Source organism: Marmota flaviventris, chromosome 12 (assembly GCF_047511675.1).
Source record: "Marmota flaviventris isolate mMarFla1 chromosome 12, mMarFla1.hap1, whole genome shotgun sequence".
Lineage (NCBI taxonomy): Eukaryota > Metazoa > Chordata > Mammalia > Rodentia > Sciuridae > Marmota > Marmota flaviventris.
The window spans coordinates 69,902,948-69,923,359 of record NC_092509.1 but is presented as its reverse complement, the minus strand read 5'-3'; the positions used below and the strand labels follow the sequence as shown (position 1 = coordinate 69,923,359).

Genomic DNA, 20,412 nt, shown 5'->3' with positions numbered 1-20,412 from the left:
TGCTGTTCCTTGTGTCAAATATATTTTAGAGGAGAAATGACAGTTCATATCAGCCTTTAGAAACATGGCTTAGTGGTTACCTCTTTGAGAATTTCACCAATTATTATTATAGTCTTGAAATACATATATGGAAAGTAAATTGTTTTTAAAAGTAAGAAGATAGGCAAGTAATCAGTATACCTAAGTCCACCCATCATTCGAGGATAACAGCTACTATTTACTTCTAAAAAGCATATTATCTATTCTGTTCAGAAAAGCTGGCGTTTTTACTACAAATTCCTAGTAATGGTTTTCTTTTGCCAAGTAAGGAAAGAAGCTAGCCCTTCAATAACCCAATGTATTATTTTTCTTAAATAGCAGTCTTTCAGGCAGGAATAGAAATTAGGCACATGATTTGACTCCCAGGAAGCAATGGAAAGAAATGTTTCTCTTAGCTGGGTGTGATGGTAATTCCAGCAACTTGGGAGGCAGAGGCAGGAGGCTTCATGAGTTCAAGGCCAGCCTCAGCAACTTAGTGAGACCCTATCTCACAAAATAAAAAAGAATGGGGATGTAGCTCAGGGTAGAGTGCCCTGGGTTCAATCCCCAGTGCCACAGAATAAATTTCCTTTGGAACTGAAATTAAGTTGTTGAAGCAACATATAAACTATCTTGACATTGGCTGTTCAAACTTCAAGGTTTTCATTTGATATGAAAGAGAGGGCTGGGGTTGTGGCTCAGCGGTAGAGTGCTCTCCTTGCATGTGCGAGACCCTGGGTTCGACCCTCAGCACCACATAAAAATAAACAAAATAAAGGTATTATGTACAACTAAAAAATAAATATTAAAAAGAGAGAGAGAGGGAGATACAGAAGAGAGTAAGATACCAACTGGTTGTGACTAGAGATGCAACAGGAAGGTGCTTCAGACTGCCCTTGTGGCCACTGCCATTGGTCTGTCATAGTGATCCAGCTGCTACACTGACCACAAGAAGTTAACATTAGAAACTTAATGTCAAAGTGCTTTGTTTACAATAAAGCAGGGTTGTGGTAGTGGTCATGTATTGGGAGGGAAAGCCAGTGGTCACCTTCAATTGGTACAAGAGATGAACAGACCAATTACACTTACAATAGTGACAAAGAGAACTCAGATGCTCCTGGTAGCTGAACACCAGCGCTGTAGCAGAGGGATTTGAGTGACTTGTGGGCCAACAGCGTGTCCTCCAATAAACTACCAAACAGCTTTTTTCTTTAGCTTCTGAAAGAATTCCTGATTACAAAAATTGTGATTTATCTACAGAGAGAAGAAGAAGGAATTGGAACGTGAAGAATTATGGAAGAAATTAGAGGAGCTAAAGCTAAAGAAAGCTCTTGAAAAACAGAACAGTGCTTACAACATGCACAGTATTCTCAGCAATAAAAGTGCCGAATAAAAAACAGCCTATCACGTGTGCTGGATAGGCAGAGTTTTGTACACTTTTTTGGAATATGTAAAAATTGCAAAGCAAACCTCATCAATATAATATAATTAAAAGGCCAATTTTTTTTCTGGCAACTGTAAATGAAAAATATATATGGACTAAACATAGCCATGTGCTGTATCATGGCCACAGTATATTGTAACCTTTGTCTAATCATTGATTTATTGTGTCACTTCTGAAGTTTCACAGAAATGAATTCTATCATCTATGATATGAGTGAGATAATTATGGGAGTGGTAAGAATTATGACTTGAATTCTTTTTTGATTGTGTTGCACATAGATCAAGTAGTCCGCTCTGTATATTTTCCCCTTTTATAATGTGCTTTTGACATTGCTGCAGACCTTAGTTACATCTTAGGAAAAAGAATACTTCCTGAAATAAAACTAAGGTATCATCCTCAGCCTTCCCCTTGTCTCTCCCAGAAACACGATGGTGGGATAACCTGCCCTGAAGTATATTACTGTACTCTGGAATTTGAGCAAAACCTTAAATCTCCAGGCTTTTAAAGCACAAAATATAAATAAAAGCTGGGAAAGTAAACCAAAATTCTTCAGATTGTTCCTCATGAATGTCCCCCTTCACCTGCAACACCCCAGAGTGAGCACTCCTCTGGGTTCATTCCTCCTCTTCCTCTGCAAGGCTGGAGGCAGGGCCTTTCCAGTCCCCATACCTGCCCCTCCCCCAGGCCCTCCTGACCCAGGGATGGCGTCCCACAGTGTGGTGGTGCAGACTGCTAGTTGTCACTGCCTGGCTTTATTTAAAGGGAATGCAGTAGGCTCCCTCTGTAGAATTCTGAAAAAGTTGACTACATAGAGGTCTTGTATGTTTTTACCTGGTCAAGTATTTCTCACATCTTTTGTTATCAGAGTACCATTCCAATCTTTTAACTTGCAGTTGTGTGGAAAAGTGTTTTGTAATGAAAGATCTTCATTGGGGGATTGAGCAGCATTTAATAAAGTCTATGTTTGTATTTTGCCTTATGTGATCTTTGCTTTTTTCAGCTGCAAGCTTAGCATTCGGGAGAAGCATGCTCCCCTTTAACATACATATGCATATTTACAGAAAATAAAGACGAATTGCAGAATGCATTCCAATTAAAAATAAGAAGATTGTGGGCCGTAGGTTAGTGTTCTAGCCATTTACCGACTTTATCTGTTTTACAGAGTATTTTCATCAAATTCTAAGTTCTCAGATATCCTTCCATCTTCTTTCATGTTTACCTCTAAATCCAGTTTTAATTAAAACAGAACCAAGATGATAAATCTCATAATCCACAAGACATAACAGCCTGTTTTGTGAAGGGCAAGGAGACTGGCAGATGAAAGTCAGACATTACTGTAATGACATGTTTTCAGCTACTGATACTTACACCTACTTCTTTAACATCAGTCAGAAACCACCAGAGGCGCTACACAATACTCCCAGGTCACTGTGAAGGGCATCCTCTGCTCTCTGTGGCCTGAGGAGAAACTCTCCCTTCCTGCACAGTGGTTCTTGTCGGACTAGTTTCAAGTGGGCGAGGTATCAAGGGGGTCCCGGCCTGCCACACTAGCCCCAGGCCAGCAGCAGTGCTGACAGCCAGAGACCCCACAGCTAAAGGATGATCCTACAACACACTGACAGGAAGGCGAGCTCTTGACTTTCCAAAAAGCAAAAGTCACATCTAAATGTCTATTTTGTAAGTTTATGAATATTTCTTTTACTAAAGAACAGCTAGAGTGCATTTTTACAGGCTGCAACTAATAGTTGTTAAAGGTTTGTTTTTATTTTTTGAACAGGTAAATGTGCTTACTTATTTCCTATTAAATATTTACTTAAATATTTGTTATTAAATATTTATGCTTATTTTCTAAAGCACATTTAATAGGTCTCCCCACTTTCCACAATATGGGATAGTTTTAGCATGTTCATTGGAGCAAATTTTATTAGCTATTTCAGTAACATTAAAAGGATTTTAGTTGGCTTATTTTTTTGAATTTTTTATTTGGTGGTGGGGATTGAACCCAGGGTTTCACATACACAAATAAGTACATGCTCTGCCACTGAACTACATCCTTAGAGATGCTTTAAAAAACAACATAAACCTAATTTTCAATACTATTAATATAAGCTTTTATGCTTGGCTTTGCATTTACCCTAAATAAAAGTTAATAGAGACACTTAGGCTAAAATCTGAATTCTCATGCTTTTGTGGAACAAGATGGTAGCAGTAACTATTTCTTTACACAAGTTCATTTTTACTATTCAACCAAAGGTTTCTTAACTGCTAAGTTAGAAACAAGATAAAAATGTCCTATTTAGACATCTGAGTTGTTCTCTTTGGATTATCTAAAGTCAGATTGTGAGTTCAAAACACACTACCATATCTTCTTTGTATGCGATGGCCATCTAAATAATTTGAAACTCCGAAAACAATTTTTATGATCCTCAGTCAATGTGAAAACTACCTAGGTTTTTTGGGTTCTCATCTCTGTCAAAAGCTAGACCAATGGCTTTGAGAGTCACACTATATTCCCCTTTCTCCGACAGGTAGTTTTGGAGGACGCACTGCCCAGTTTTTTCATGGTCTGTGATAGACCCCTCTTCCTGGCCACCTACCATCAATCACCATGCCCAACTTACCTGCCCTGGAATCAGTCATGACCTACCTCAGACTCCATGCTGGGATTTCAGACCCATGCTATGCTGCCTTTCGTTTCTGGAGATAACAGCATGAAAGATATTGGTTGGTTCCTGTTGATTTCAATAATGGCAGACTATTCCTTTCGTATTAACTCAACTTTTATTTACCTGTTAATGAAATCAGAATATACTTGAGTAGGCACCTGCTAGGTACATCTCCTAGTGCTTTTGAGTGTTAATCACTTAGACCTGCATTAACACAGACTCCACCCAGAGCAGGTGGTGACTAGTGAGTCCACAAGAAATTTAATCACTAGTTTCTAGTGGCTTTTAAAGTCTCATTTAATAGTTAACATTCAGAGAACTCAGTCAGAGCCTGGACAACACAGATGGTAGAGGATGTCAAAGGGTTTTGGGTACAGTGCACAAGTTCCAAAGCATGACCTGCACATCTTGGTAGACAGGATTTTTGGTAAGAAAATCACATTTTCTTCTGTCTACTTCAAAAACGTCAAAGAAAAACCTAAGGGACAAAGGAGAGCCTTAAGTATCCTGCTGGACCTTAGCTATACAGTGAACCAAACAGGAAGAAAGGCACCTTCCACAGCCCCACTCCTCAGGCATTGGACAGCTCTGTGAAATGTTCATTAATAATTTAAATACTTAAATAACTTTCAGGTTATCCACTGGATCTTTTCCATCAGGCTGGAATCAGCCTCTTTCTGAGTTAGGAGTTCCAGTTTGACAGGCTCTTCCTCCCTGTGAGGCCCCTTTTCTTCAAGTGAATACAGGATTGCTGGTGGCTCCGATGTCAAAATGGAAGTGATGAGGACTTCCGTGACTGCGGGCAGTTCCCTGGTCACACAGGTGGCTTCAGCTTATGTGGTTTGTGGCCTGACCTCTTCTCTTGAGGTATCGCTTCCTAATTTTGATCATCCATTTCACACTGAGTTTGGCAAACTCCGCTGCTTTAAATAATGCCAAGAAAGCCCCACAGAGAAGAGCAATTGTGTTCCAAGGATTGGCTGTGATTATCTGCAAAACAAGCAAATCCGGGGTTACTGGCTTGCTTCAGTCTTCATTATTAAGTCATACAGGTGTTACTGTCAAACCACACTCCCAGATTTATTGAGGTGACAAGAAAACACCTGTGTTCTGAAGCTGTCCTAGCTCTGAACTTCCTTCAGGCTATACCTTTTATGTCCACAGCTCAGACTGAGGAGAAAAATACAAATCCCTTAAAGAGATTCTGGAAGAAAAAAATTGTTTCTCAAAAATCTCTGTACAGGGCTGAAGCTATAGCTCAGTGGCAGAGCGCTGGCCTAGCATATGTGAGGCACTGGGTTCCTTAGCACCATATACAAATAAAACAAAGGCATTCTGTCCATCTATAACTACAAAACAAAAATTTAAAAAAATCTCTATACAAACAATATAGTACTCCATACTGAGCTTTTAACTTTTTAAAAATATTTTTTTTAGATATTGATAGACTTTTATTTTATTTATTTATACGTGGTGCTGAGAATTGAATCCAGTGCCTCACACATGCTAAGCAAGTGCTCTACCACTGAGCCACAACCCCAGCTCCCTGAGCTTTAATTTTGTGGCCTAATCTAACAACAGCTTTGCTTTAAGATCAATTTCCCTACAACTATACCCAACTTATAAGAAGGTGAATTCCTCTTGTTTTTTCCCCCATCTCATACACCTTAGTTTCACGATCCCCTGCCTGTGATGTTCTCCTATCTTGATTTACCAATCCATCAAAATCTCAGCGCTTTCTCTGACCACTAAGCCAAAACCCTCTCTGGATCTCAGCAAAGCTATTTATCCTACAAACAATTTTGACAGGTACTTGCCTCTGGTGTTAGTTATTTAAAGCAATAGATTGCTGCCTCATTAAATGTAAACACTTGGAGGCAGAGGCTTTCTATTCAATGTCTAAATTTCCAACCAAGTTAAAACAAAAACACTTGGAAACCCAGTTTAGCAGGGTGACTGAGACAAAATAAGCCTCAGGGTTCCCACAGGTGAAATGGCTACACCACCACCATTCTGGATTGCTGGGAAGCCAAGTGATGACTCAAGAAAAGCATGCCTCCGGGAAGAGGCTCTTCTTGGCCCAAAGCCCATGCTGAATACAGTAAGTTAAAAAAAAAAAAAAAAAAAGGTTCAAGTGCACATTTTACAGGTACAGCTCAAAGCTAGTATCCTTCTACCCGGCGTCTTCTCAGTAAGCCTTTGCACCTACTCTTTTCTACACAGCCTTGTGGCCGTAACAGTAGGGTGGCAAGGAAGACAGCTGTCTTACAAAATCCCTACTTGGTCCCAAGAGTACAAGGTTGAGGCGAAAACTATGAAATTTCTTGCCCCAAGTAATGATCCTGTCAGGACTCTTGGTGATTTTTAGACTCAGGTCTGGCTCTAGTGAATGTGGTGCCAGTGAATGTTCCTTTTGCAAAGCCTTTCAATTATGTCTCTCCTTCCAAGGTTGTTGAGTCTGAGGATCTGGGCATTCATTGATGCTTTAATTATTTGTGCCTTTCTGCTCTGACTTACCACAAATAGTAAGTACCTACTATCTTGTAGAGACCCTTTAAAAAAGAATGAAGTCTAATAGTAGTCTATTTAGTAGCTTCATGCTTTCTATTTAGTCAATTAATATTACACTGAGCAGCTCCTCAGTGCTAAGCACTCTGCTAGCTATCAGTCATGGTGAACATTATGAACCTCCTCTCTAGAGGGACGAGAGTCTAGATGAAGACAAAGTCAATTAAACAAACTACATACTATAACATCAATGTCATAAGTATAAATTGCAAGCTGCTTGATGCGCTAAAAGAAGTTGAGGACACCGAGGTAGACTAAGCCTGCAAGAATGCTTCAGGAAAATCGCTCTCATAATCTTAAATACTACTCACATCTTGGACTTTCTGGATGAAAGGATCTTTCCATTCAAAGACCACAAAGAACAACTGAGCGCTTTTCTCGGCAGCTGGCCTCTGGTCAATGTAGTTAACCACGCTGGTCTAGACATGGAAGAGAGAAAGCATTACCACCCTGGACCCTCCATTGCCTGAAAGAGCAGGAAGGGGGCCTTAGACTCCAGCTTTTCTGACACCATCTTTTGGAGAAAGACCCAAAGAACTTGTATACACAAGATGCCCAAACCAGTGTAGTTCCCGAGGCTTCACCGTGGTTTCCACAGTTTTGGGAAACAGGATCTGAGATATCCAACACGTGTTTTGAGTAGTTTACTGAAATTTGTCACCAGGGGCCTATACTCTCAATTAAACTATATATAGACTACCATGGAAGAGTCCCAATTAAAAGCAATAAAAATCCCAAATTCTAAAACATTTGATCTTAAGGATTAGGTATTTCAACACAAAAAGTCTACAGGAACAATTATAGGTCCCAGATCCACAGAGCTAAGCATTCGTTATAAATATTTAGTAGGTGTGCATGGTAAGACCTGGTTATCAAGTAATAAAGTGACTACGTGGCATCATGGAGAGCAGACAGGTTCCAGGCTGGCCAGCCAGCCTCAGCCCAGGGGCATGGGACCACCCTCTGATCTGAGCCCATAAAGCAGGATAAAATGTTTACCTCACTATGGAATGAGGAGGATCAAATGGGAAAAAAAAAAAAAAAAAAAATCTGTGTGGAAGCATTTGAAACTCAAAAGCATAATATAAAAACTTTTTTTTTTTTAAGTTTTGTTCAAAAGAGCTTATGGAAAAAAACAAAAGAGCTCATCATCCTGCCAAAAGATTTCCCATTCAGACAGTAATAAAAGGCACCAAAAAAATCACCTAAGCATAGGTTCACTGAGGGTTTCAGCCCTTTGATTTCAGATCACTGTCAGAGCCACCAGGTGGAGGCTGCACCTAACAATGAGCTACACCAACACCACCTTTCTCAGAGCCTCTGTGGGGCCAGAGAAGGGCCTGGAGTTCTAAGGAGCAAAGTACAGAGTAAGAATCCAGGTGACAGGTGGCTTACCAAACAGGAATATTTTAAGGATCTGGGGTCAAGGGCACCTCTTGAGGCAGGAAAAAAGCCTGTTCCTTAATAGTCCTAGGAACCAGCTCACAAAGAAGCAATTTCAAGTCCACCTGGACAGTCCTCACCTGGACTTGTACATGACTTCTGGCCACAGAGCCCACTCTATTAGAGTGGGTCCTTCCATTCCAGCCCAGATTTTTCCTAATGCTGACCCCACAGTCCAGACCAAAAAGATTGCCTTGGGAGGAACAGAGGTCGGACAGACAGCTGTCTCCTCTCACTTCCTCTGTAGTATCAGGCCACATACACACAAGGTAGCCCAGCTCTAAGTGGATGGAGGAGGAGGAGGGCCACTGCAAGTGGAAGCCACAGACACAGTGACAGTGAACTGCTTTTGCTCATGATGGACCAATTGCCCCCTCAAGGTCGCCCACCTCCATGCCTTTTCCCATGGACCTCCCAGCTCTCTCGGGATCACAGGAAGGGAAGCCCAGCACACCTCCTAGCTCAAGTTCAGTGGACTGAAGGTTTTTTCCAACAGACTTTGTTATAAAAAACATATGCATCTAATATGTTTACATTTATAACTTTACAAGTGATAGAATATGCACTATTACTGTTCTGCTCTTATATATATATTTAAAACATTGGGCAATAGAAACGTTAAAAGGATGAGATTAAATATAAACAGTCTTTTCCTCCTGCATCCAATGATCATCATGCTCACAGCCCTTCAGACATTACTGTGTCTAGTCTGTCTTCCCTGCAAATAATCATTCCCTATGCTGCTGCCAGCTTCTCAGAGTTCTGCTGGCCTGGGATATCAGATGTAGCTGAGTGTGTTACCCTGATCACTGCTCCACACCTGTATTTGTGAAAAACGCCAAGGATGGCCAGGCCAGCCACACACCGTGTCTAGGAAAGCATGACGATCCCTGGTGTGGCATGTGAAGCATTTGCCAGGGTCTGCCTTCTCCTAGTGAAGGTCTACTCACCCCTAGGGCCCTGCTCAAAGGAACCCTTTTCTGCAAAACTTTCCTCCACCCTAGACTCAAGTTTGGAAAAATCCCCAACAGTCCCAAGCAAACTCAGAGCCACCTACCTCCTGCCGGAACTCCACTGCTTCCCGCCCATCCTCCTCCTTAGTCTTCACCAGGGACATCTTGACCCAGGTACGGAAGCCCCCAGAGAACTTCCAGCTGGAATAAGCGCTCTCACAGGCCTGCATGAAGCCCGCCTTGTCTGAGCTTAGAGGACAGAAGAAAGGTCCAAGTTAATCCAGGCCTGCCAGCAGGAGCCCACAGTGGCCAGACTCAAACTCCAGCCCCCGCCTCAAGCTGCTTTGCTGGCACAACCAGGACACTGGCCGCTCCCTGCTTTCCCTCCAAAACTTGACTGCCTCAATAGGACTGTTTGTCAGTCAACAGCAAAAGCAAGGTCCATCCCTGCTTGCTCTTCATTCGATTTCCAAGGGGAGTTGGGACCAGCCTGGGACAGGAACAAGATCCCTGCAGCTGCCAGTGGGAGAATTCCTCCTCCCTCCCACTCGCTCCTTCTACGGCTCCCACAGCAATCAGCACTTAGATTTGCAGAGGCTCCTACAACTGGTGTCCCCAGCTCCTCAGATAACTGGACTTGAGCAGAACCGTGAGGCAGCCTTTACTGGTCTTTCAGCACCTCTATAAGGCCAAGAGGGGGAAAGAGGATTCCTGGGGCAGGGGAGGTCTTGGCCAGAAGGGATGCCCACCCCATCTGGCCTAGGGTGGTGCAGATGCAGGAGAATCAGTGCGCAGAGGCAAACAGAAACCTCAGCATGGCGTGAGGAAGCTCATTGAAGGAGCCAGGCATGGGGACCTCTGAAAAGCCTTCCAAGAAGAAGGCAAGACAGACAGGGAGACAGAACTACAGGGGCAGAACAGGAGGAAAATGCTAGGGCAGAGGCTCTGAGCTCTGGGTAGAAGGACGGAGTGGCAGTGGTGGGGGACAGTGGAGGCAGCTCCCTCCTGTTCAGGGGAGGTGTGGCTGGTATACCTGCCACCCTGCAGCTACTTTCTATGATTGGTGCCCCAGGGCTCAGCAGGACCTGGTGGAGACATGCAGAAAATGCTCCCCATCTAATGAGCACCAGAGATGGCACCACAATGTGTCCCCAAAGCAGCGTGTTTGAAGCAGGCAGGAACTTTATGATAATCAGGACAGATTCACCATAAAGAAAGACCAACGGCAGCTACGGCAAGCACACTGCGCCTAAGTTTCTATGCATGCTCCAAGAGAAACCAAGGTCCCAGGTGGGGACCTGTCATCACAGGGGCTGACGGATAGAAGGCAGCCCCTGCTACCCTCCAGCAGCCCCAGGCAATGGGCCAGACCCAATAAAGTCTTAGGACCACACTCTGCGAGAGCAAGGACGCTCTTCCACACCACATCTGCTCAACTCTACAGAGACAATTCAATGGACAGGCTGAGCTCACTGGCCCTCCCCTAGCCATGGGACATCTGCAGCACTGTGCCCTGCCCTCACCCCTACATCCTCAGCATGGGGTCCACAAGACTGGAAGAAGGTAAAAAGCTGATAGCAAGACCACCGTGAACCCTGAGAGGCCACCTTTGCAAGAACTCCTGGAAGGAAGAGAACAGGAGGTAGTCGATGGCGCTGAAGTCCTCACTGCTCTCGTTCAGACGGAACTGGAGGAAGACCAGCTCCCGCTTCTTCACTTCCCGGGGCCCCTGGACAACCAGGGCAGATTTCTGCAGGGGCACAAATGCAGAATCTCAGTCATGGGAGGACTGTCTGGTCCCCAGACCCTCACCTGGGCACACTGAGGCTTTTAAGTCTAACAGCAAAATGATGAGACAGCCATCGCTCCTCACCTAGTGGCGCGCGCACGTGCACACACACACACGATACGGCCCACTTCTCTGGCTGGCCGGCGGAACTGCAGACGCTCACCTTTGTTTAATAGGATGTTCACTTCCATCTGTTTCTTCCAGTCTGTCACTTTTCTCTTAATTTAGTTGATAATATTATTTGTTATATGGAAGCTTTACATATAACAAACAATTTGTACTTTACAATCAAATCTGTAGATCTTTTTCTTTATGGTTTCTGGATTTCGCTTGTGAAAAAGTAAGCCAGAATTCCATCAATGTTCTTATTTCTTTCTAGGACTTTTTAAATCTTTTACACACTGAGATATTCATACACTTGCCTTTAAGGGTTTTTTTTGTTGTTGTTTTTATTTTTTTAAAATATTTTTTTAGTTGTTGATAGACCTTTATTTTATTTATTTATATGTGGTGCTGAGAATCGAACCCAGTACCTCACACATGCTAGACAAGTGCTCTACCACTGAGCCACAGCCCCAACCCTGCCTTTAAGTTTTGTCGAGTGTGAAACAGGGACAAAACTCCCACCCCACCAACAAAGAATAAATGTTTTAAAGCCATCCCCTACCTCCCTTTTTCTAGGCTAGATTCAAGTATAGAACCACCTTACATGTCTACTCCCGGCCCTGACACTGCCCACAAACACCGTGTCTCTCTGCACCAAGCCCCTGCTCCTGGGACACCTGTGGCCTTAGAGGGGTCCTCCTCTCACAGTGCTCCTCCCACCCTGCACTTGACTGGGTCATTACCATACATGTATGTGTTCTCCTAAATGTACTCTTTTTTGGTACCAAGGATTGAACCCGGGGCACTTAACCACGGAGCCACATCCCCAGCCCTTTTTAAAAATATTTTATTTAGAAATAGGAACTCACTAAGTTGCTGAGGCTGGCTTTGAAATCGTGATCCTCCTGCCTCAGCCTCCCGAGCCACTGGGATTACAGGCACGTGCCACCGAGCCTGGCCTAAGCGTACTTTCAAACTAGCTTGTTTACTTCCATAAAAGCCCCCTTTAACGGTGACGAAACGGAGGACTAATTTGAGAAAAGAGTATCTTTACATCAATTTTTACAGATGTTCTACAAATCTTTGAAAAGCGTGAGTATACTATCAGGTAACGAGGTTTATCACATCACACACACACACAAACACACACACACACACCAAATCTACTAAAGGTGCTACCCAATCTTCATGGTTTATTACTGAAGATACGTGAATTTCTGAGGGTATTAAAATCACACTCTAGGGTGAGGGTATTTTTTTTTTTAAACAGGTTTTACCTAAAATACACAAATAGCACCTGTTCTGTACATAAAGATTGATGACTGTTAGCTCTTGGTGAGGAGTCATGGAATGGAAGCTCTGATTAACATTCACCAGCCCCCTTCTAGAACCCTCTGCACCTGGAATTCCACCTGGATGGTCACACTGCCACCCCATCTCTTCTGATTATTCTTGCATTTTCTCAGAGCCCTTGTCCATCCATCTATCTTCATCCTTTCCATGACATTTTCCTGGAAGTAGGCTGCAGAGAAGGCTAACTGTCCCCAGACTCCCCCACCGACTCCCTCCTTCAGCACAAGAAGGCACTTCCCAGCCTGCGATTCCAGCAGAATACAGCCACCTTGCTGGAGCCCCATTTCTGGCCTCACGTGCGGCCATGTGATGAAGTTCCTGGAATGTGCAGCAGTGACTCATGCTGAATTATTTCCTAAAAGCAGAACTGCTAGCCCTCCGCTTCTCCCCTTCCCAGGAGTGAGCATGTCCTCCTCACTACTGTCCATGTGGATCAGGACGACACCCAGCAGGCAGCACAGGGACAGGATGGAAGCTGTAGCTGGACAATCCCATGAGGTGGCACTGCCCACGGTGCAGCCCTGCCTGCATGCCTGCAGGGTCCCTGAGACAAGTGGCCTCTCTATTTTCTCAGCCACCATAGTTGGGTGTTTGCTTTTACCCAGGAGCTGAGCCCCTTCTCTAAGCAACACACACTGTGTTAGCTGCAAGTGGAGTATGAGATTAGCGAAAAACTTAACATCCAGGCATCCGCTTAACACTTGGGTGGTGGGAACACTGATCCTGTAGGCTGGAAGGCAGTTCACAGTATTTGATGAATGTTACTGACCCTTAAATTGAGAAAACAAGAAAGTGGATGAGACCCTCAATGGGGGTCACTTTCACCTAGCCAGAAGTCTGCATGTTTCTACAAAGAGGAAGCTCATTACAAAGGCAAGAGGAGGAGGGTAAGAACGAGTCAGCTCCAAGTGTGCAATTTCAACCTAAGGTCAGACCCCAAATGCCACAAGCAGGGAGCTGAGCAGCAAAATCTGCCACCCCAGAGAGGGCAGGTTTGCTACTGTCCACTTCAGACAAGGCCACCGAGGATACAAGGCAGATCTCCCATCAGATGAGGCAGAGCACAGAGGAGTCTCCCCGAGGACAGCAGAAAGGTCAAACCAAGGAGCTGACTTCATGCCAAGGCAAGAGCCTCGCAGTCCTGCCCTGCAGGGCTCCCATCCCCCTTTCCACATGGGGGCTCTGGTGTTCTGACCTTCTTCCTCCCCTGCTGTGTTTGTTTCTGTTATTATTATTATGAAGGAGAGTCTTGCTGTGTTGCCCAGGCTGACCTTGAACTCCTAGGCTCAAGCAATCCCCCTGCCTAGTCTCCAAGTAGCTGGGTCTGGAGGCAAGTGCCACATGCCAGTCTCCTGCATTAGTCCACACAGGCTTCAGTTCAGGGAGCCGATGGAGGAGGAGGAGAGAACTTCTCTGTTAGTTCACAGCTTTGGGGCTCTAAGGACCTGATGGAGAAAACCAACCATCACTCAGAGCTGGAGGCAGCAACTACATTTAACTTCATTTTCACGAAAACAAACTCTTTGTGTCCCCTTACTTCGTGAGTCTTTATGATACTTAAATTACAAACTACTATAACAAGCACAACCTGCATAAGCAGGTTTGGGAGAAAGGCAGCTGACTCCTGAGCATGGTACTCGGCTGGGGCAAGAGATGGGCCAACCCAGGTCAGGCCTGGTGGTGCCAGCATGTTTCACGGAGGGGATGGAGAGAGCCGGGAGTGCAAACCGTTTTTCCATCAGATTCTGCTCTATGTTCAGGGTTTTACAAAGTGCTCTCCTGTTTGTTTTAGTCCATTTTCCTATTCTGGACTGGGTTCTGCTGGTTCAACTTGGTCCTTTTCTTTGTTGGTCCCATGTAAGTGTCTAGTGACCGCTAATGACCAGGGCAACAAGTAGAGGTCTGAGATGCAGTTCCTCCCACAGCGGCTGCTCCTCTCCCGCACCCGGGCAGGCCAGCTGGGAGTGCTTTGCAGGAGTGGGCAGGGAGCCCAGCCTGGCTCTCCCAGTCTTTTGCTTCTGGAAGAGACTCCTGCCCCTCAATATCCTCCTGCTGCCCACAGTGCAGCTCAGTCTCAGCTCTGCTCTCTCCACTGTCCAGGCACAGAACCTTCCCTTGGCTCGTGGAGAGAATGGTTCTAGGATCTGTCACCCAGAAGTGACACTGTCCCAGCAGCTCTGCCTCCACAGGGAGGGCAAAGGCTTCAGCTGCCTTGGTCAACATGCTGTCCCTTCATGACAACACTGCTGACAGAGGACACTGGTTCTCTGAATGTGCCGACTCCGAGCTAGAGGTGGAAGGAAAGGCTGTACCTCCTGAGCCGCCCTCCGAGCCGCCCTCCTGCACCTGTTTTAGGTCACAGGTTTTCTCTGATTTGTCTGCTCCACCATTCAGTCCCAACCTTTATAGTTTCCACTAGTCCCTCAAAATTCCTGGAGTGCCAGTGATATGTTCGTAGTTTGAAAAGCTATTATTAATATTCTACCCTATCCTAGTTTTTACCCTAGTTTTAGTGGGATTTTAGTGGAATGCATAAACCAATTAATGAAAAAGTCTTGGTTTGATCCTTTCTTCTTAAAACCTCATCAATAGCTCCGGGGCACCCAAAGGAGGAAAATCAGCTGCACAGGATGACATGGTGTTTTTCTCAGCTGCCCTTACTTCTGCCCACAGCTGCGTCTCCCACATTCTTCCAGGGACACCTGGTCCTAGAAACAGCCCTACTATGATCTCACCCAGAGGCACAGACTCAACAGGCCACTTCCTCCCTTTCTGTCTCAGTAGGTAGTTTCCTCTGTCCAGAAAAATTCTTTCCCTCTAGAAAACTTTCACACAGCCTCTATCAATCCCTCCTGAGAACATAGCTGGAAAAGTCAAAGCGTAACTAGATACCAGGTCCGTTCCCAGGCTTCAAGAGCCCTGTGCAGGTGCTACTCCTCTCACCACGCTCAGAGCCTCAACCTGCCATCAGGTCCCCAGCTGAGCTGTGCTGTGTGACAGCAGAGCTAGAGGGTCCTCACCCCCAAACCAGGACTCCTCCTTTATACTGGCAAATTTATTCAAAATATGGATTCCCAGGTCCTATCCTTAGGAATTATGATCCAGCTGACCTCCTCGGAACCTAGGAATCTATAATTTCAAAAAGCACCCTGCGCTGGGCATGGTGGCGCATGCCTGTAATCCCAGTAGCTCAGGAGGCTGAGGCAGGAGGATCGTGAGTTCAAAGCCAGTCTCAGCAACAGTGAGGCACTAAGCAACTCAGTGAGAACCTGTCTCTAAATAAAATACAAAATAGGGCTGGGGATGTGGCTCAGTGGTCAAGTGCCCCTGAGTTCAATCCCAGGTTACCACACCCCCCGCCCCCCCAAAAAAGCACATCCTGGTAATTCTATCAAGCAGTCAGGAAGGGACCTACTTCACCACATCATAACAGCCTGGCCCTCTGCCCTGCAGACTTCTATCAAGGACAGATCTCATCCCACTGTCAGGAATCTGAGGGTCACTCTCTAAAAGATGAAGGCCTCATGGTCTGAAATGCAGAGGATCCAGCCATGGATCTCAGGGACCAAGGACCCATATCCATACAGTGTGAGGAGGCCTCCTGGGAAGAAGAAAATCTGGGCCCTGGGTATGGAGCAAGCAGAGAGCACACTGCCTAGACCCAGCTCAGCGAGTTACTACCATGGTCTGATTGGAGAAGGGGTGTGTGTAGTTGATCCTCTGGGTGGTGCAATTCATGTCGCCGGGCTGGCCAGGATTCATCAGAGGTGGAATGACCTCATAATGGTGCTTACAGCTGAGAAGCTGGGCCTGACCAGGGTACAGGGCGATACCTGGGAACACAAACAGGGAAAAGTAAATGTTTGAAACCATATCACACCAACCTATAATCTATGTTACAGACTCCCCAAGTGACTGCTGAGAAGGGAACAGAAAGGGTGATGGTATGGGGAACCACGCCCTCCTCGTAAGCTCCGCCCAGCCTGGAAGACAGAAGCCAGTGCCCACCCCAAAGCCTGCTCCCCACAGAGCCAGCTCCACTCCTCCGAGGGAGCCTCCTAGGCTCAGCCCAGCTGTGCATCCAGGGCCTGTCACCACCTGCAGATCTGCTGGAAGCCTCTGGACTATAGGCATCCCCAGAACTCACACTGTCATGTCTGCTGACTGGGAGTCCCCAGTGTGCGGGCGGCATCCCAAGAGTCCTCCCCTTTCCCTGCTAAGACACCCACCCGGTTTACAGCTCTACTGATGACATCTGTCCCAATCTCAAGGGCAGAAATGCTGAGAGCAGCATGTGGCATCAGAGACAGGCAGAGTCAGAGTGACAAGAGTTGGGACCCTGCAAGTAAGACCCACAGAGACCAAAGCAGACACACAGAGAGGAGGGACAAACATGAAATAGTAAAGTCCAGCCTGGGAGCCATGTCCAGCCTGGGAGCCATGTCCAGCATGCCCGGGGAATGGCAGGGTGTCCCAGGCAGAGGGGTCCCTGACTCTGGCTCTGCTCTGTGAGCAGGCTGTCCTGAGGGTTGCTCAGGGACATCGTCTTAGCAAAGCAGATGGTACACACCAAGTGGGTCCACAGAGTTCAGGCCTCTCTGTTCACTCCTAGGCTTCCAGAGCCCCAGTGCCAGCCCCACCGTGCTGGAGCAGAGTGCGTTACTACCAGCAGAGAAGATGCCCCACCTGGGACCAGACACACCAATGGGGCGAGAAAGTTATACTGGGCATGGTCTGGAGCTCCTCTCCTGGCAGAGCCTCTGTCCTCCTCTGAACGGTTGTGCCTTCCCCTGCCACCCTCCCCTGGCAGGGGAAGGCACAGTCTACCCTGACTCTGACCTCCCCTCATCCCTAGCGTGCCAGCCTGGACTCCTCTCCAGAAGCCCTCGCCTCCCCACACTCCCCTTGGCTCCTCCCTCTTTCTCCTCCTCCTCCCAGAAACTCGCTGCCCACTGTGTACTCCTCAAAGCCCGGCAGCAAGCCCACCTCTGCAAAGCTCTCCTGACCGCCCAGTGCTACAGGAGCCACGCCTGGCCCATGGCTCTCCTCAGCACACTCTGCAGGTCCTGGCAGCAGCACGGGGGTGGCGTCTACACCTGGGCATCTCCACCAGTGCTGTGGGTATGGTGGTGGCTGGGGGAGGGGGTTGCCAGCAGACCCCCAGAGCTGGGGCCCTGGCACCTGGCCCAGGTCAGCTCTACCTGGAGCGTCGTAGCGATCCACCTCCTTGTAAGACACAGACATGACAGGGTGCTTGAGCTTCTCACGGAAGTCCGTGATGGTCTGGTAGACCAGGAAGACGGCCACGGCCATGAGCAGCAGGTAGATGAAGATGAGCAGGACTGAGAAGACGTTCTTGAGGCAGGCCTTGCTGAAGCGGAGGCTGCTGGAGGCGGACTCGCTGTCCAGGCCTGACAACAAACACCAGAGCATGACCCGGAGTACAGGGACAGAGCAGCCAGGGACGGTCAGCAACCACCCCCTCACCAGCCTTAGCAAGGAGGTGAGGTGCCCACACCCGAGTCTCCCACCTCACCCCAAACAAACAGAGGGCACTTACACACCTGTACCACACAGCACCCCGCCAGGCAGAGGGCACCAAGACATTGGCTAACGGCCATTACTGTCTACAGGGACAGACGATCATAAATCCAACAAGTGAGCTGGCCCAGGCCCACCTCTCTGGCCTTTTCCCTTACTCCATTTCCTGAGGTCCCCAGGTCCAGTTCCACTCAGTGACCCTCTATCCTTCCAGAGTCCCTCTCAGCCTTGCCGTGGCTCACATTCACCACTCCCTGTGCCTGTCTGTAGCACTCTCCTCCCACAGCTGACTTCCACTTCATCCTTCTGGCTTCCAATTAGAAAGGCATTTTCTCAAAGAAGCCTTCTCTGGACTGGTCACTTTATTTGGATAACCCTTCCTCAGTACACCCAAGGAACCCTATATGTCCCCTACTTCATCACAGCAATCTCTTTAAGTTTTTCCTTCTCCTAAGCTACAAGCTCCATGAGGGCAGAGTCAAGAGCAGTCCTGTCCATAACTGAGTCCCTAGAGCTCCCTGAGTCTGTAACAGAGCAGGCATTCTACGCTTCCACGTGACCAACTAAACACGTCTTGAGGTCACTCCTACAACACAGCTCTGCTTCCCCCATCTACTCACATGCCACCCGAAGCCTAGATTGCTCTGTAACGGGCTGAACTGTGTTCCCCCAAAAAACTCCTGTGTTGAAGCCCTAACTCCCACTGTGACTCTATTTGGAGATAGGGTCCTTAAGGAGCTAGTCAGTCAAACAAGGTCATAAGGATGGGGCCCTGATCCCACAGGACTGATGTCCTTATAAGAAAAGAGACAGGAGAACGTAAAACGTGCACACCTCGGGAAAGACGTGTGAGAGGGCGCCTTCTGCAAGCCAAGGGGACAGCCCTCGCCATTGAGCAGCCCTGCAGGTGCCTTGATCTTGATCTAGCCTCCAGACTGTAAGAACAAGATTCTGTTGCTGAAGTCACTCAGCTGGGGTACTTTGTTGTGGCAGCCTCAGTTGACATTCCTACAGTGCTCCCATTGCTCCCTGGCTGGGTCCTTAAGGAAAAACCCTCTGGGGACAAGACTGGGGACAAGGGAGGAATCTGAATAGAAGCCCAAAAGGTATCTATATGGTTTCTGATGTCAGCAATGAGACAGTAGCTTGGTCACAGCACCCTGGCACAAACATTATAAAATTTGAAGAATATATATGAAATTATTTGAAGGCATTGGAGAATGACCACAAGCAGATAGAAGTTAGAAGACAGTCTATCACTGGAAGAGAAGAACTGCCTCTTGGTGAGATCTATAAATTCATACTTTTTGCCTGAAGGTACATGCCAACCCCTAAAAGACACACTCAGGATGACAGAGTTCAGGCAGGGAAGAGTGGCCAGGAAGTTAAGGAGAAATCCACATATGGGGTGAATCTCCTAAAGCTGTAAATTAGTAATATGTTCAAATCATTGGCTGGAGACCCTTGGGGGGCTGGGGGGGGGGGCTGGAATAAAGCAGCTGAAAACTGAAAGAGGAAGGAATGATTTCAGCTGCAGGGAGAAGGGAGTTTAAAGCTAGAGTCTTGCCATACTAACCTGCTAAGACAGAATCTAGAATCTCTATCATTCATAATGCCAATAAGAGTAAGTTCAAACAAAACTTACTAGCATGCAAAGAAACCAGAAGATGTGACCCAAACTCAAGGGAAAAAGGAATCGACAGCAACCCACACCAAGATAACCCAGATGTAGCAATTAGCAGACAGGAACTTCGCAGCACTTAAAGGACATAAAAGAAAATGTATGTCAAAGAGAGAAAGTACAAAAAAAGAACCAGAGTAGTTTATGGCAGTCACACAGCAATGTAAATATATTCAATACCACTGAACTGTAGGTACACATATGGTTAAGATGGCGAATTTTATCGTCTATGAATCCAACGGAAATTCTAAAACTGAAAAAGAGAGTAAGATTGATATTTTACATAGGCTTAACAGCAGATGATGGCAGAGAAAATGAGTCAGTGAACTTGAAATTAGATGAAAAGAAATTATCCAACCTGAAGAAAACATTGAAGGGGAAAAACAAAACAAAACAAAAAAAAAAAAAAACGAAGCCTGCGAGTATCTTCCAGTCTAATGACAAGCAACTGGAGGGAAAAAGAAAAAAAAAGAAAGAAAGCTGAGTTGCAAAAAAAATTTTTGTAATAGTTTAAAAACATCATTACACCGAAAAAAGACCATCCACTGACAGATCCAAGAAACACAATACACGGCAAGCATGATAAGAAAACTACTCCTAGGCAAATTACAGTCAAATGAGTGTGCAAAAATAAAATTTTTGAAAGCACTTAGAAAAAACAAAAAAGACACACTACATAGAGGGAACTGACAAACAATGACTCCGTTCTGATCAGCAATCAAGGAAGCTAAAAGGGGCTGGGGCTGTAACTCAGGGGCAGAGCATTTGCCTAGCATGTGTGAGGCACTGGTTGGATCTTTAACACCATAAAAAATAAATAAATAAAATAAAGGCATGCTGTCCACATACAA

The 20,412-nt window shown here is 46.1% G+C and overlaps 2 protein-coding genes across 4 annotated transcripts in view; one reads left to right on the top strand and one right to left on the bottom strand.

The window, feature by feature from the left end:
- Ppp2r5a (protein phosphatase 2 regulatory subunit B'alpha) overlaps positions 1-2,431 on the top strand; it is a 66,313-nt gene extending 63,882 nt beyond the window's left edge. Inside the window, exon 13 of the mRNA XM_027934710.2 lies at positions 1,279-2,431. Within this exon, the coding sequence (XP_027790511.2) occupies positions 1,279-1,411 (133 nt within the window). The 3' untranslated portion in view covers positions 1,412-2,431. The remainder of the gene's footprint in view (positions 1-1,278) is intronic.
- Positions 2,432-4,224: 1,793 nt separating this feature from the next.
- Positions 4,225-20,412, bottom strand: part of Pacc1 (proton activated chloride channel 1) — a 39,767-nt gene continuing 23,579 nt past the window's right edge. For 2 of the 3 annotated variants that reach the window (XM_027934733.2, XM_071600096.1), the window contains exons 3-8: positions 17,541-17,750; positions 16,021-16,172; positions 10,700-10,842; positions 9,197-9,341; positions 7,008-7,115; positions 4,225-5,118 (exon numbers count right to left, since the gene is read on the bottom strand). In XM_027934733.2, the coding sequence (XP_027790534.2) occupies positions 4,957-5,118; positions 7,008-7,115; positions 9,197-9,341; positions 10,700-10,842; positions 16,021-16,172; positions 17,541-17,750 (920 nt within the window). In that variant the 3' untranslated portion in view covers positions 4,225-4,956. Of the gene's footprint in view, positions 5,119-7,003; positions 7,116-9,196; positions 9,342-10,699; positions 10,843-16,020; positions 16,173-17,540; positions 17,751-20,412 lie in introns of those variants that run through there. The other variant, XM_034636188.2, reaches the window with a different exon arrangement.